The sequence below is a fragment of the Anser brachyrhynchus genome (assembly GCF_964034855.1).
Source record: "Anser brachyrhynchus genome assembly, chromosome: 14".
Classification (NCBI taxonomy): domain Eukaryota; kingdom Metazoa; phylum Chordata; class Aves; order Anseriformes; family Anatidae; genus Anser; species Anser brachyrhynchus.
This window is the reverse complement of record NC_137709.1, coordinates 9,294,975-9,311,816: the sequence shown is the minus strand read 5'-3', so window position 1 is coordinate 9,311,816 and position 16,842 is coordinate 9,294,975. Positions and strand designations below refer to the sequence as shown.

General features: G+C 51.6%; 1 protein-coding gene across 4 annotated transcripts in view; it reads left to right on the top strand.

Annotated features, from left to right (window-relative positions):
* The window catches only part of UIMC1 (ubiquitin interaction motif containing 1), a 37,497-nt gene that overhangs the window by 11,981 nt on the left and 8,674 nt on the right, over positions 1 to 16,842 (top strand). For 3 of the 4 annotated variants that reach the window (XM_080555182.1, XM_080555181.1, XM_080555183.1), the window contains exons 4-9: positions 4,024 to 4,148; positions 4,494 to 5,645; positions 9,041 to 9,105; positions 11,577 to 11,665; positions 12,608 to 12,687; positions 15,817 to 15,985. In XM_080555182.1, coding sequence (XP_080411308.1) covers positions 4,024 to 4,148; positions 4,494 to 5,645; positions 9,041 to 9,105; positions 11,577 to 11,665; positions 12,608 to 12,687; positions 15,817 to 15,985 — 1,680 coding nt within the window. The remainder of the gene's footprint in view (positions 1 to 4,023; positions 4,149 to 4,493; positions 5,646 to 9,040; positions 9,106 to 11,576; positions 11,666 to 12,607; positions 12,688 to 15,816; positions 15,986 to 16,842) is intronic. The other variant, XM_080555184.1, reaches the window with a different exon arrangement.

The window sequence follows — 16,842 nt, the reverse complement described above, 5'->3', positions numbered from 1 at the left end:
GGGACATCTGGGGCAGGGCACTCAGATCGTCGCAGGGACAGAGCGGCTGCCTTGTGGGGACAGACTGCAAAGCCTGGGGTCCTCCCCGAGGGGAGAGGCTCAAAGCCCGCACCAGGAGGGCAGTGCGGAAGGTGAACACTGAGCTGTTGTGCACCACCTCCTGCAGCCAGGGCGCACTCGACAGAAATAGCAGGAGATGGGTTTAAAAAGGCGAAGGCGAGCAATGCTTCGCGCAGCGTGCGGCCAGCTCCTGGAACTGCTTGGCACAGGAGGTTGGGCAGGGCGCAGCATCAACAGCTTTAATGAGGGATCAAGTGCGTTCGTGGACAACGGCTCTAAAAACAGCTGCGAAAGGGAACGGGCTGGGATGTTCCCGCTAACATCCCTGGCGCAGTTGCTGTGGGTGTACAGGCAGAAGAGACCACCGACAGCGGGCTGGGTGGCTCCGTGTGCTGCAGCTGCTGGGCTGGGTGGGCGGATGCCCTGCCCCAGCGGATCAGCTCCCGGTCCTGTGCTCCGGGAGGCAGCGGTCCACCCGGCAGGTTAAATTCAGAACGTCTTAAAATAAGAGAGGAGCCGTCTGCTGCAAAACCCAAAGCAATCACCGAACAAAATGGAGCAGCTCCGCGAGCAGCAGCAGTTGGGCTCGTCAGCCCTCAGAGGGCTCGTGCGAATTAACTTGTTTTTAATAGAGGCCTAAGGCCATAGCACGGAACAGCCTGGCTCGTGGTGGGAGCTGAAATCCACCGTGCGTGTCCTGGCTGAGATGGGGGAAGAAGGGATCAGTTTGTTTCTTTGTTTTTTTTTCCCCTCTTTCTCCTCAAAGAAACAGCACACGCAGCTCAACCCCCTGAAAGGTGCCGGTACCGACCACACGGTGCTCAGAGCAGCCAGCTGCTGAGGCTAGATGTCCTCGTTGCCTCTTTGAGGCTGGTGTAAGGCACGGGCTGCTTTTATGGGTACCGAAATTCTTAATAATGATTCCTCCCTTCCTGGGGCAGGGCTCGGCGAGCTCCAGCCCGGCCGCGGGAGGCTGGCGGTGTGTCCGGGTGCCAGGCGGCGCTGCTAGAGAGCGGCCGCGTCTTCGTCAGATGGCGGGCCCCTCCTCTCGTTCATTGGAAGCTATAATTAGACCTTCGGTGTTTGCTTTTAGGCAAATTAAGATTTGAAATAGTAATTATTTTTTTTTTCCCTCGGTGTCTTTAAATAAATTCTTCGAATGGCGAGGCAAATCGGTCCTTTGTAACGATTCGGTGCTTCTGGGGAGAGCAAATTCTTCCTCCTCGGAACTGGCAAATTTCAGATATTTGCAGGCTCTGGTTATAAAGGATCTCCTCCCATTTTTTGCTTTGCTGTGGTTTTATTCATTTTATCCTAAAGCCATAACTAAATGTATCTGTGACGTTTCATCCTGACAGGATAAATGGAAATACAAAAACCCCGAGAAGTCTCCCTCTCTTTCTCCGGATGTAGTCAGCGCTCTAAAGCACATTTGAATGTTTTTACTGTAATTGCACTTTGGGTATGTGGAAATACTGAGATCCTGCATTTCCATTATTTTTGAGTAAATCTCTTATTAGTAAGTGTTAGAACTACAACTAGTGGGGTTTTGCATCTAATTCACTTTGCAAATGTCAAAATGGAACATAAATCGCTTAGCAAATTGCCGTATTAGCATTTAAAAAGGCTCTGAAATGGTTTAATTTGTTTAGGGCTGCAGTGTCTTAAAAACAGCTTCCCCCCGACCCTCCCTCCCTCCTGGGAGCGGGGCTCCCGGGGCCTCCTCCCGCAGCGCGCCCCCGCAGCGCCGCTGGCCCCAACGCTCCCAATTTCTGCTCGGCGTGGGTTATGACCTCTGTAATCCACGTCGGGTCCCGTAAAACGTGACTCTGCCTGCACACGGTGCCGAGGAAGGACGGGACGTGGCGTGCGGAGTCTTCTCCGGACCCTCAACCAGAAGCAGGTCAGCTCTCCGGGACGGCTCGCGCGGCCACCGAAGCGCCAGGTGGAATTGAAGGCGAGATGTCCCCGTCTCCAGAGCACCTACTCAATTGGAACGTGAATCAAGTGCGTTTTGTTTGTCGCTGGTTTCTTTGCCAGAGGCAGCATTTGTCTGGCACGTTCCCTGTCCCCAGAGGGGAAATTGCTGTGCCAGGGAGGGAGAGGAAAACAAAATGTACGGTAGTAACTCGCCAAAAAATGTTTCTTTATACTAAGCTTCGTGGATGTTGATAGCCCGAACTGGTGAGCGCTCAGGCCCCCGTTTTAATTTAAGCACGTGGGAAGGCTTGTGATGCGGGGACTGGTCACGTGCACCGGTTTTCTTGCACGTGTCAAAATTTGCAGGATCTGGCCCGATTGCCGTGATGGTTCGGGCAGGGAAGCAGATGAGGCCCGTGCTGGGTGCTTGGGAGGTGTTTGATATCGGGGAAATGCTGCTCTGGGGCCGGGAGCCTTCTCAGCCCCTGGGCTGCGGTGTGCTTGCCATTAAAGGGTGCGTTTTTTTCCCCGGTCCCTGCTGGCTGTAACGTTACGGAGTGACTTTGTCCAAGGACAAAAGATCCCCACGAGCCCTGCGTGCGCTGTAGTCAGCCTTCGCTTCAACTCCTCTCTTAATTTTTAAAGAAAATTATTTTAAAAGAGAACCTATCTGAACCGAAGCGCTGATTTAGTAGGACACATAAGGGAATCTGATGGCTGGTAATCAGAGCAGCCAAAAAACGCTTTGAATCCTGCTCGGGTGGGGGAAAAAACCAGCCTGAGACGAGCAGGGAGCTGGGGGAATGAGCGCGCTGCTGCGAGGATACCTCGGTGCAGCCGTGCCACGACCTGCCAGGGAGGCTGCGCTGCCGCGGGTCGGCGGCAGCTGGGGGGGAGAGGACGGCTTGGGAAATGGGAGCCCGTAACTTCTGAATGCATCTTTGTCCAGGGAAACCTCTGGCCTGAAAGCGGCTGCAGCGGGGGCATGCTTTGTGCTTGGGCGGCCTTCCTGCTCGAGTCCCTTGTCCGTGGAGCTCTCCGGGGCTGTCGGGGAGCGGAGCCGTTCGGCTCACGCATGAGATGGCGCGGGCAGGATTCTGCCTGAAGGGGGGAGACGGGCTTTGAAGGAAATCTGTCAGTTTGTTGCGAGCGTGAAGATGTATTTTTCAGCTCCTGAGAGTGCTGTTGAGTTGTTGTGCAAGCTGCACTCTGTTCTGCAGGCATTGTGTATTTTAAGCGTAGTGAAAGCGTCGGGTTGAATCGAAGTAAATACATGTTTTCCCCAGTAACTAACTGCTTGGCTTCTGAAGAGCCGGTTTCGGGTTCTAGCTTGCTCTGAAGGAGGAATATTTCAGGGAGATTTTTTTTGCTGGGATAACAGTTACAAGTGTAGGAAACCTGTTTCCCATGCATGACTGCCTTAGTGATGCAGTGGCACAGTGATGTGAGCAGAAGGGGGCTGTGTGCATGCGAAAGATCCTGCATAATACCGCCGAGCCAGAAACGCTATCCTCCACGGAGCTCTCCACCTGCAGCTCGGGGTGAACAACGTGTAGCTCTTCTGTTCGTGGTTAGGTCTCCCGTGGTACTGCAGGTAGCTTCGTGTCGGAAGGCAGTGAGACGTGCTGCTTGGCTCGAAACAGAGCGTGTTAGAGCTGATCTGCTCTCTGTCCTGCCTTGCTCCCGAGTCTGTCCTATAGAACATGGGCATGGCTTGGAAATCTTTTTCCTCTGTCCTTGAGCATGCATTCTGTAGCTCTGGAGTGGCAATAAGATGTCCTGTTAATGTACCCAAGGAGTCAGAGTTTAGACTGCTGTAGAAACCCCGACTGATGTTCCTGACCGGGGTTACCCTTTTCATTTAGTGTTGCCGGCTCTGGCGTCGGTGATGCCTCTTCAGGAAGGCTGAGGTGTAGATGCTTTGCATTGTTCCCGGGGAGGTGGGACTCCTTGGGCGCCTCTCCCAAGAGAGGCTGGGTAAATGTAGGGTGCTTGCATACACCTGCAGCTCTGACTTGACATTACCCTTTTCTCCTGCTGTAGAGATGACTGAAGAGGAACAGTTTGCGCTGGCCCTGAAAATGAGTGAGCAAGAAGCCAGACAAGTGAACTGTCAAGAAGAGGAAGAGGAGGAACTCTTGAGGAAGGCCATTGCTGAGAGCCTAAACGTAAGTGTGCTTCTGTGAAGAGGCTTATTACTAGGGTTCTTCAGCAACATCGCTTTCTGCGCTTGCTTTTCCACGCTGCACAAAAGAAGGCTTTCCTGGAGGTCTAGCCGTTCCAGCATGAGCTGGAAGCAGAGCAGCCACGGGGTAGTTGTTTTGTACCTGTCCTAGTGAGCGGCACACGAAGCCCAGCCTCAGCTGTCCCCTGTTTTGGGGTGTTGGGTTGTGCTGGGGGGGGCAGCGCCCATGTTTCTGCAGTCCAGTTGACAGCCCGTGTGTTGGGAGCGTCCTTGCTATGCCCTGCTGATGGGAATGCACCTCTCGGAGAATCAACCTCTTGTCTTTCAGAGCTGTCAGCCCTCAGAGTCCTCTGATGCAACCCCACAGCTGTCTGAAGAAGCGCTGGGCGCACAAGGCCAAAGCCACCCCGCTGAGCAAGAAGGCGGTGAGATCCTGGGAGGCCTGGCGCTTTGCCCCGACACCCCTCGCTCCGAGTGCAGCTCCCACTCACAGAGCACCAGAGCTGATGGGAACGGACAGATGGATGTCGCCCGGAGCCCCCTCGTAGTGTTGAGGAGGTTAAGCCAGGAAATTGTTGAAAGCTCACTAGTATCCAGCATAATCGTGTCTCCGGGGAAGAGCCAGCCTTTGACAAGGTCAAGTGAAAAGCCTTCCTCGCCACCTAAAAGCGATTCCAGTAGCGTGTTACCTAGCACCCTGGGAGAGGACCTCACATCTCTGAGTCCCGTCTTTGGCAGGGTGACTTCAGGCTCCTGGCAACTGACACCTCGGAGACTGTTCACAAGCCCCTCCGGCTCTTCCAAAGCAGCAGGCCACGAACCAAAAGAGCAGCCCCTGCCCTGCACTGGCCGTTCTGCGGGAGAGGCCGGCGCTGGGAGCTCGGGCACCCTCTGGAAGAGCTGGGCCGTGGAGGAGGGTGGCAGTCCCAGGAGGAGCGGTGGAGGGGCAGGTCCCAAACACACCTCACAGCCCAGGCACGCTGCCGGAGCCTGTGCTTCCACAGAGCAGAAGGAGGTGCCTGACAGTTCCCCTGAGGTTTGCATGCCAAATGTGGCGGAGGAGAAGCACAAGCAGGAGGAGGCGAGAGACACAGTACACTATTACTGGGGCATCCCCTTCTGCCCCAAGGGGGTGGACCCCAACCAGTACACCAAAGTCATCTTGTGCCAGCTGGAGGTGTACCAGAAAAGCCTGAAGCAGGCTCAGAGGCAGCTGTTGCATAAGAAGGAGTTTGGTAACCCGGTCGTGCCCAGTTCTTCTTCCTTGAGCCTAAACGAGCTTGGGAAGGGAGAGCAGATAAGTAGAGAGAATGGGGTCGCTGATGATACTGAAGATGGAGACCCAGACATGCAGAAGGAGTGCGAGAGCATCACCTGGCTCCTCCCTTCGAAGAGGAGGGAGACAGAGAGTCCAGGGCACAACATGGAAGAAGAGAAGAACTCCACTTCCGATGACGAACCGACCACGAGCTACTGCCAGGTAAGAGCTCTGATGAGCAGCGGTTCAGCAGTCGTGCTCTTCCCTCCATTTTAGGATTCAGTCCCTTCTGCAAAGCAGGCGCCGCTGATAAGCGTTCCTCTTAAATTTAGGGGCTGCCTCCCCCAGCCACCCAGCTTGCCGTGAAAGGGAGAGGAAAAGCCTGCAGGCTGATTTCCCGGCTCAGAAGTGGTGGGGGCATCATGCAGCCTGGCAGCTGTCCATCACTGCACCACTGAGATAAAGACTTCCAGCTGACACTTCCTTCTCGGAGGGGTGTAGCCTGGCAGGGCGTCAGGGCACCGAGACAACGCTCTGGCAAACCAGCTTAGAAACCTGTGGCCGTGTGAGGAGCTCTCTGTTTTCCTCTGCAGACAGAAACGTGGCTGCTTTCCTTGCACTGCGGCCTTTCCTTTTTGCCTCCCCGTTTTGTGAGTGCTTCGCTCCTGCGGGTGCTCTTTTCCCTCGTGGTGCTCAGGTTGCAGCTGTGACGGGCTGGGTGCGCATGCACGTGTGTTCTGCCTGCCTGGGGTGATCTGTCGCGGCAGCAGTGCTCGCTGTCCTTGCTCCCGTGCCTCGGCACCTTCTGTCCGTGCCTGCTTGTTGGGTCTGGTAGACGCTAGGTGTCAGCCTCTGTCTCTGTCAGGGCTCTCTCGCTGGAGCGGAAGGCAGCTTTCTGTCACTGCTAAGTTTAAACAGATTGCTAGTCAGATGAAGTATTTATTACTGCTGTATTTTAGGTTTGTGTCAGCCTTTTCCAACCCTCATTTTTCATAATGACTTCACTCCCGGATCATTGTATAACTTTATCTTCTCTATGACTGAAGCCTCGGCTCTGTTGTTCCTGTTTTCAAGTGTATTTGATCATTTACCCTGGTGTTAGAAAGATACTTAACTTGTTTTGTGATATTTATATTCTGTCTTGTAATATTGAACACTTAAGAAAAACGTCATGTCTGCATTTTCTGGTTGCAGAAAAAGTGCAGAGCAGCCTGTGCTGAGAAGTGACTTGTCGTGACAGTGCTTTGGCTGGGTTTAGCGGATACAGATTTAAACAAGCCTTAGAGGTGACCTGCAGAGGAAAGAGGCAGACTTGCGCCTTTTTCATTTCTTTTGGATGGTTACAAACGATCTGAAGGGTTCTTAAGGCAAACTGTTTTTTTTCTTTTTTTTTCCCCTCCTTGTCTTTTTCTTTGGAAATTGAAGTCTTGGTGCTCCGGCAGATTGGGGTGGCTGCAGATCTACGGCTGTGTGCGCTAAAACCCTCGGGAAGCTACAGCAGCTGGGAGGGGCATGAACTTTTAATTAGTATTGAAAAATATGAGTGTTTTTTTCTCTTATTATCCGTGTAATGCTAATGCTTAATTAATTCTTGGGGAGAAAGTGGTTTTAGTGGTGCTGAGTGGGAACTTGTAATGTACTCATCCTGACCACAAGAGCTCTCCTAAGGAGCTGTAAGTGTATGGAGATTTAGTCTTCCTGATATTTTTAAGGTGAAAAACCAAGGGGAGGAGCAAGCTTGAAAATTTCAACCCCGGGCAAAAATTTGCCAGTCTTCTATTTACAGGAGAGAAAAGGATTTCTAAATACCTTTCATCTGCCTTATCGCTCCTGGCTCGAGAGGTTGCTCCCTTCTCCTTTCGCCTCTCTGCGCAGTCGCATGCTGAGGCCAGCGCAGGTGATTTACTTGCAGGATCGATATGTTTGATGTTTGCTTGTGCCTTGCCTCCATTTTTTTCCCTCTATCAAATACAATTCCACCGGCGGTGACGAAGGACAGGCACAGGGCAGCGCTGTCCCCGATGTGCTGCGTGGCTCGGTCCCAGTGCCGCCAGGGGCTGCTTTGCCGGTGGGGACAGTGGGAGGTCTGGGGCTGTGCCGAGGCCAGAAACCATCCCTGCGGGCTCACAGCTGCCCTTGAAAAAGCCTCGTGGTGTGCCAGCGAGGTCTGTAGCCCTGCTCTGAAACCCCTCGCCTGCAGTGGGCAGCGACCTTCCACCACGGCAATGGGCAACCTGAGCGGTCGTTGTCTTCGAGACATCTCCTGGCCCGCGAACCTGCCCTGACAAACCTCAGTGTCAATAGCATACATTCCTTCGTAGCCTTTCAAACAAGGTCAGGGGACTCGTGGCCTCTTAAAAGATTCAGAGGAAAATGACCCAATTCTGGAGAGTTAGAATCTGGTGACCTGAATTAGTGCCATACCTTAAAACATATACAGGAGGAAAAACGGGATTGTGGCACGGTGTTTGTGAGCAGGGTTTGTGGTTCTTCAGATCCGTGCAGTTCAACGACGACAACAACACAAAGTAAAGGAGGAGGTGTGGTATTTTATGTTAATGATGTGTTAGGCTGTGAAGAAATAAAGAACAGTGTAGATGAAACAGAATATTTTGGGGCTGGAGTCACTTTAGGGAAATCTGGCAAGAGGCCTTGCATTGGGGCTTGCTGGGGAAGCGCAGCAGCCATCTAGTACTGGGGCTGATCGAAGTTGAAACCTATGGAAGAAATCAAACCCTGAGAGGAGGAGGGAGAAAAACCCCTTGGATTTCTTGGAGAAATGGCATGAGAAATCGCAGGCCTGCCAGCGAGGACTGCTAATAAACCGCTGTAATTCCATCTGATTAGAGAATGGCAAGCGTAATGTGTACACTGAGGAAGAAGAAAGGGAGCCGGGTAATGACTGACATGTTAGCCTGACCTTGGCAACGCACAAGGCTTTTGAACAAATTTTAAAGGAGAGAATAAGTGGAGTCACAGAGGTAAATGAAAAATGGGATAAAATGCACATGGATTTACCAGCTGCAGATTGTGCAGGTTAATCTGTTCCCTCCCTTTGATAGGACAGCTGATTACCCCGCCGAGAAAAATGCAACAGATTTTATCTGTAGGAATCTCAGAAAAGTACTTCTCGTGGTCAACCAGCAGCTGTACCAGTTGATCAGGTCATCCAAACTCAGGCAAATGGATCTGAAAGCGGGGTGGGTGAGGGCTGCTGGAGTGCTTGAAGACACTGAGAGCCCTGGGTTGTTCTGCTCAGCACAAACGGAGCTGGGCAAGGGCTGTGATCGCTGCCACCGTCGGGATAGGCGCTGGGAACAGGCAGAGACTGTGAACATGAAGGACAAGGTTGAGAACAGACGGACACGGGATGTCCAGGAATACAGCTAGGCAGCAAAAAGTACTGCCAGGCATTGTTGCAGAGCGCTGCTGAGCTCCTTACCGAAAGGAGTAATGGAGGCAAAAAGCTGACAAGTTCAGGACAGATACTTAGCCGTTTCTGGAAAAAAAAGAAAAAACGTGCTGCACGCAGAACCTGATGACCCAGCAGAGCCTGTCTGGCCTGGTTAGCTGTGTGTGTTGCTTTATACAATATCAGAGTTCTCTTTCTTTTCCAGGCCTCCCAGGTGCTGTCTGCAGAGGATGTACGCGGAGACGGGGAACCCATGCAGACTGCACAGAGGTGAGGAGGGGGGAATTCAGTGTACCAGGTCCGTGGGCTCGCCCTGGGGACGTGGACTCATCCTCTCACCAGGAGCAGTTTGGGGCACGGTCTGCGTGGGGCTTGCTGAAGCCCTGGGAGCCGTGGAGCCTCCAGCAGCAGGTCCTGCTGGAAGGGCTGCGCGCAGCTGCTGCTCGGACCTGTCCCTGGAAATACACGGCTCTGGAGCAGCGAGGGAGGGAGGAGAGGCACAACTGGGGAGAAGGGATCAGTTATTGTTCTTGCTCTGTAAAACGTGCGAGTACATCCTTGTACAAGTAAGAGGGCTTGATCCTTACCCTCTGAAGCTAATTTGACACGGTACAGTAAAGCTGTGGAGATGGGTAGGTGAGCTAAAGGTGAGTTACAGCAGCGTGATCACACGCTCTGCCTTTGAAGGCACATATGCAGCATGGTGAATGGTTTACAGAATTTCTGTGTGTATTTTTATATTCTTGCCTTGCTGCTGAAGAGGAAAGAAGGGAGGAGGAAGCCAGACGGCACTGCCTATCAGCCAAAGATAGAGTGCAGTGCTCCAGAAAAGCCACTTCAGCAGATGACAGGTGTGGGACAAGTCAACATGATTTTCTTCAGATTTAAGCCTAGTCTTTTTTTTCCCCCTTTTTTTTCTTTACTTCCTGGGGGATGCAGTTCTGCAATGAAGGCTGTGAGAAGGTCAAAAGGGAGAGGATTCAAGGAGCAAGTTGCAAGAGAGGGCAGACAATGTCGTGGGTTTTTTTATTGGCTGGGTTTTAAAATTGAAACCTGTTTTGAAACAAAACTGCCAACTTTTCTTAGGTCTAACAGCATTGGCCCGAGTGGTTAATAACAACCTGCTGTTGCTTGCACCTTTCTAACAAGCTTAAAGCTCACCTTGGGGAGCAAAAGGAACCTGCAGGAGCTGATGTGCCTGTGACATGAGCTTTTGCTGCTGTGTCAGAGCGAAAGGCGCCGAGGTGTACGCTCCGGAGCTCTGCCTCCCTCCTGCTCAAGGCAGGAGAGGCCAGGGCTGAATCTGCTGAGAGGGAGATCTCCTCCTGCCTGCGTAGCTGCTGGGGTTGGCTGGGGATGCTCCCCCCGAGGCCGGGACTCACCTGCCTGCTGCAGCCCCTCGCGTGGCAGCTGGCACATCTGCAGCACGACAAAATAAAAAGGCTGCAGTCTTTGCAGTTCGGTGCACGTTAAGGTTTGCCATCTGGCTCCTGGTAATTTGCCACAGCAGTCCTCCCTCGGGGGAGGCTCGGGCACCCTGGGCTGCTGGCCTCAGCGATGCTTAATAGGAAAACACTGCTCGGAGCTGTCGGGAGGTGTTGGAGCAGTTGTGGAAGCGGCAGCGGTGGAAAAAGGCTTCTTTGCTTTCTGCGGGCCACTCTGCTTGATTGTTTTATGCTGTGTGCAGAGCATGGTAGATTGGGGTTTTAATAAATGATTATAGGCTTTGTTACCAGGAGATAGTTGGTGTAGTAAGAAATGTGGTTTGACTTCAAATTGATTAGCCCATTTTATAAATGTCATAGCAAGTTGTTTTGTGTGAGTTCTTTTGAAGTGAGCCCTGATGTTAGACACAGAGTAAAACATGCTCAGCCTGGATTCATAACAAATGCTTTGAGATGCTTTATTTAGAGAGAAAAGCCACTTGTGATTTCCTATCAGAATTTTGTTATTTATCATAAATCAGCAGTGCCTGTTCTCTCCTCTCTGAGGCCTGTGGTTGAGCCTAATAAATCTTCTATTTGTCAGTGTGGGGATTCATGTTTTTTAAGTGTGTTCTTGCATACTTGATCAGACTAATCAGGAAGCCATGCAAAGCGCTGAGAGTGTCAGCATGGGTGCCAGACTTACTCAGCAATGCCTGCCTGTTTCAGAGAGACACTGTGCTCGGTGGAAAATAACGGAGGAACGCAAAGGTTAAAAGGAGCGGGGCAGCATGCGGCACTGCGCCGAGGAGTCGCCACGCCACTGCCGCTAGGACTTGGCCACAGGGAAGCCTGGCATCGTGCTGCATCCATGCTGCTTCTGCCTGCCATGTGCAGCGATGAGAGAGGAAATTAGTGCAAAGAAGGAGGGAGTAATGCAGGACTGAGCAAGTCTGTCTCTTTCCTCTCTGAGGATTTCGTTCCCCAGATGGAAGATGGTACCTGCACAGCTCCCAAATCTAAGAGTAGAAAGAATCAGGAGAGCCCTGCAGGTATTTTTGCTCCCCTCCCACGAGATAGAAGCCCTCGATAAAAAGACACAAAGGGTCACTATATGAAAATTAGTTCTTTGGGGAGTTTCTGCTTAGGACAGCATTTTGTACCAATATGTTTCTCTGTTATCCTGATCCTTTCTGGCTATCAAATAATGACCACCTGGAAATGGCAGAGTGGTCTGCTCTTCTGAACTGTGCAAGACAGGCAGGAGCGTGTTGTCACACCTGCTGCATTTGAGTTTTATATTTATATTTTGAACAGCATCTCCATGTTGACCCCACTTGGCAGTAAAAGGAGCCCAGATATTGCCACAGAGAACTCTGCTGAAGAGGAGATCTCTGTTTGCCCAGGTAAGAGGCGCCTGGGAATGTTCCGAGCTTTGAAACAAATGTTACGCACTTATAAAATACAGAGAAAAGAAAAGAATTTTCAAGTCATGTGAACAAAACAAGTTTTCCTTCCCAGCTGTGTTTATCAGGGCTGAAATTATCTGAGTAATTTTGTTTTCGTTCCCTGGTTTTGGACCCATTCCCTCTAAGACAATGTTGCAGCTCTGTGACCAGAAATAGCTGGGTGCTTGCTGCCGATGAGACCAGGAAGCGCATCAGTGCAGAGGGGTCATTCTAAACAAAGTGCCAGGTGTTGTCTCTGCAAGGCTATCACAAAATTTTCACATTTTTCACTGTCAAGATATGTAAAGCATGAGAGCTGAAATAATTTTTTTTTGTCTTGCATTAATTAAAACTGTTTGGGACCAACAACTTTTTCTTCCTTGGTCTCTCCTACCACGTTTGAGATTTTCCAGTTCAGGGTTTTAAGTGAGGGAAGCGATGAAGAGCCCGCTCCTGGTGATGAGCAGCTGTAGGGAGAGGCCACGGCAGTGCTTGGAGGCACGTTTTGTTGCGAAGGAAAGCCTGGAGGTTTGATGGTGTGAGAGCGTGACAGACCACAGAATGGGAGCCCTGTTTGCCATGCTCCTCAGATGCAAAGGAGAGCTCTGTTCTTGCATTGTCTCTGTCCCAGCAGTGTCCCACGCACTTGCCCTGAGTCTAGTCTCACTCCCCATGAAGCTGCAAAGCTGCAGTGGCTCTGTCCTCACACCATTGTGCTGTGACTCTTAACCCCTCATCCAGCTGTGTTGTTGCACGTTGTCTGATAACATTTGTGACAAGTCTAAAAAATGTTTTAAAACTGTGAAAACGTTGCTAAAAAATGGGTTAAGTCGCATCAACAAGAGAGGAAAAAGTTTGGGGGCTGCAAAGCTGCACTGACGTGGAGTTGTTTTTCCGCAGAGACCCAGCCGAGTCCACTGGAATCTGCTGAGCCAGAGCGAGAAGAGCTCTGCTTGGCCAGCAAGGATGCACCTATGCAGGTAAAAGAGCCCGAAGCTGGGGAAGTGTCCTGTTTCCAGTGCTGCTCTCTAGATCTTTGGTTCAGCTGGGCTGTGCTAGCATTTCCCCCTGGGTAGCTGGGAGCGTGGGCCGCTGGGATCCTCACGAACACTTCTCCATTCACTTTTCTCTGCTGCTTTGTAGTTCCAATCCCTTTTGGCCAGCTGCATCTGGAGCCTTTCAGTCCTGTAGCTGGAGATCTGTTATCGGTTGCAGCTCGTTCTTCTGTTCCCGTGCGCTGCTGTGCTGGAAGATGTCATCAGTGGGGACAGCAGCCCGGTGCTTGCCCAGGGTCAGAAGCGCAGGGCTCTGGTGCTCAGTGGTGCAGGGGGATCTCAGTTACTCATGTTAGGACACAATTTTATCTCTTACAGTCCTCCGAACACCAGTGTTTGTTGGCCACAGACCGTCTCCAGGAGGCTGAGGAGAGATTCACCCAAGGGGACTGGGTTAGGATAAAGATAGCAACGAGGTGTTGAGGGCTGGTGGTGGCTTGCAGCCCAAGGAGAGGGAGCTGGGCCCAGGAACCTTGATTTGTATGCAGTAATAGTTACCAGCAGTAGTGAGCCAGTGGCGGGGCCATCCTCTCGGCTCCCGATACAGATGTGCGCTGTCGTGTGGCTGCTTTCCCTGTGTTGTCACACCTGTGCAGCAATTGCCTCGCAGCTGTCACTGTAGCGACATCTGACTTCAGTTCCTGCTTCTGATAAAACTCCCTTTGTCTATTAATTTAGAGAGCGATATCAAAGGGGTTGCCAAGTGCTCCTCTGGCAGGGTACATGAATACAGAACCGTGCGGCTCTCGACAAGAGGATTCATTTGTGGAAAGCTCACTCGGGCAGCCTGCAGCTTGTGCAGCGCGTCTGCAGCTCCGAAGCCTCATTGTCACGGGCCTCTTAATAAACCCAGTTCTGCTCTCGTGCTCCCTCCAGTCCGCAGGTCCCTCAAAGCGCTGCTCAGTCAATTAGAGACTGCGGCAGGCAGAGGTAGTGGTCCTGTGCAGAGCCCCGTGTCTCAGCCCGAAGGCACGCCGACGGCCCGTTTGGCAGAACGAGGTGCTGGGGCTTCCTAGGGGCTGTTCCACATCGTTATCCGTGGCAGCAGGTACCAGCCCCAGCCCGCAGCCTCCCAGGCAGGCGGCAGGAGCAGCTGCCCCTGGATCAGCAGTTAGCACGAAGCAGGCAGAGACCGCTGGGACCGACTCCGTCCTCGCAGATGCTGAGCCGGGACACGGGAGTCTTGTTCTTGAGCTCAGCCTCTAGCATCGCTCTTGGCTGGCTGCTGGCTGCGAGTGCTGCGTCTCGTAGGCAGCTTTCCCTGCTAGAGAGGGGAGGCGACGGTCCCTGCCTCTGACGGGGGTGACTGGCTCTGCAGTCGAGGTTTTTCGGACTGCTGCTGCAAGGTTTTGTGCACGCCGTTTCAGGGCTGTGGTATCTTTTGTTACAGCATGTTGCATTTCCATTTAAAATTAGTAATTTACCACTGAATGTAGGCGGGCAGGGCGTGTGGAACCGGTGATCTCCTAAGACTGATTTAAAAATGGCAGCTCGAAGGCACGGTGCCTGCTGCTTTTCCCATCATTTTTTTGCTGTGTTGTCTGACTAGGATAATGCGGGTTTGATCTGATCATTCATATTTGACACATCTTGTTTTTTATGACTCCTCTTTGTAACGCCCCACGGTGAGGACTTCGCGAGATGTAGTGACACTGAGAAGTGAGAGCAGGGTATGAGTGCTAATGCTGCGAGCGATGTGCTCCAACAGCTTGTGTTTGGCTGGAGGAACTCTTGTGGCAACTCCTCCGTAGAAATCTAGTGCAGAGTCTCCCTGGAAATGAGTGCAGTGTTTTTGGGGGTCGGTACCATCGCCTGTCAGGCGGTGACTGGGAAAAATGAATTTTCTGACTTGGATTCTCAGTTTAAGATGCAGTCGTGCAATTTCTTGCAGAGCTCCCTCTGAGTCAACCAAGCGCTCTCCTTCCCTTTGGAACATAAAAATGAGGATGGATGCTCAGCATCAGGCCCTCGTTTGGCAAAGCAAGCGTTAAACCAAGAAATATGACAACGTGCTCCAGCAGCACCGAGCATCTTGGCCGGCCCCAGTTACTGCTTCCCTGAGCTTACACCGTTGGAGGGATGCAGACAGCAGTTTTACTGCACGTGTCACTGCTTAGCCCTAAGAACAGAAAGCCCTCCTATGTTATTTCCCTATAGGTTTCTTCTACGTGGTTAATATTTAAATAATTTTTAATGGGGGGGGGGGGGCGAAGGTTTCTTTTTTAAATACGGAGAGATTTTGTAGCAAGCCTGACTAGGCAGAGACCTAACTGTGAGTGAGATGGGAGCAGCCTGCTGCATCCAGGAAACAGGAGCGGCGTAGGGAGCAGCCTGTGTCTCTGGGGTTTGTAGTGGAGCACCTTTGCAGCTGGGTAACCAATGCACAAAGAGAGTGTGGGGAAGTGTTAATGGCACCCAGGGAACAAACACGGGCTGTGACATTTTGCCCTGGCAAACAGCCGCTGTTAGTAATGCCGTGTGACATGGATTTTTGACTGCGTTGCCTCTCGTGGGTCTGTGTCACCTCTGATGCTGCTCCAGCCACGTCCCCTGCTGAGGAGGAGCTTCCCAGCGATCTCGCCGTGCCGCAGCCTTCCCTCGTCCCGGGGAAAGCTGTGTTCCCAGACAGCGCAGCCTCTAGTGTGGATCGTGTCCAGAAAGTGATGAGCACAAGTCAGGTGTTGAACTCTCGCTTTGCCCCATGAATTTCCCATCAGTTTCGCTTCTGAGCTTTCCTGATTAATGGAAGCTTTGCCATTTTTCTGTTAGTATAGGTGGTGTTTGCCTTAAACGGTGTGCACGGCTGTGCAGGGAGGTTTCACCATGATTCAGCAGGACATGTTGCCTTTGGAAGAAGAATTAGACATTAGTGCTGCACAGTTTACTCAGGCAGTGGTGTTATTTCTGACCTGTATGTGATGAAGGGAGAATAAAACTTACCAAGAAAAAGCAAGTCTCTAGGAGGGCGAGCAGCTACCAGACAGCGCAGAGCACTGCAGCTACCAAAAAAAGAAATAACACGACTAACTGTCTGTTTTTCCTCTTCTTCCTTAGGCCAGTGAAGATGAAAATGCTGGCAGGGCTCTGGCTGAGGGCAGTCCCACAGCTGCTGACCGCGTGTTGTGCCCGCTGTGTGACAAAGGCTTTCCAGCTGCAGAGATCGAGCTGCACGCTATGTACTGCAACGGCGTCGTGGGAGAGGAGCCTGGCGAGAACAGTCCAGGTCTGCCAAACACTCCGTATATTTGCTTTTTGTGCTGGCCTCCCTCTCCTGGTACTTGCAGCCAGGTGCTGGAATCCTTTTCCTCCCGGGATATTTGGTGTGTGGTGTGGCAGGTCGGGAGGTTTGTCCTCTCTGCCTTGGTCCATCTCAGAGCTGGCCAGGAGAGTGTAACTGGAGACTCTAATAATTTCCAGAACCTCCTGCACAGAGAAATCTTCACTGATCGGCTTCATAACTGATCACAGTATTAGTCCCGGGGAAGGTCTATAAGCTGAGCATTACACAAGGATCGAGACCTGGCTGTTTCACACAATGTTTGCAAGGTACATCTATTTTGAGTTTAGTGAGGACCTGCAGAGAATTTGCCAGAGAGAGAAAATGGCAGGCTCTAGAGCCATGCGGGTGAGCATCCTTCAGGCCTCTTAAGAAATGAGAATGTTCTGTACCACTGCGAGAACAGCCTGCACTGTGCAATGAGCCTGACATTTGTATGTGCAAAAATGGCTTGTTCAGCAGGAAGGGATTGCAAAAAAAGTTTCCCTCTTGCTCCTCCAAAATTGCAAAATGATAGCTATTGATCTGGGAGCTCAGATTTTTCTCCTTCGTGTGAAGAGTGAAGCATAGAAGTGCAATCGGAATGCCCGTATTAAATCCTCTTTGCGCTCTTCTGTGTCAGTTTTCTGTAGCCAACCTTTGTAGAGCTTAAGTGAACAAATACACCAGTTGGCTATCAATGTATTCAATAAGTTATGCTTTAGCTGCTGCTTGAAATGTAAAATCTGTTAGCACAATGTCAGGTAATATCAAAGTAGTGGCTCGTAATGAGATTAACTTTTCAGGTTGTGAATATATAATTT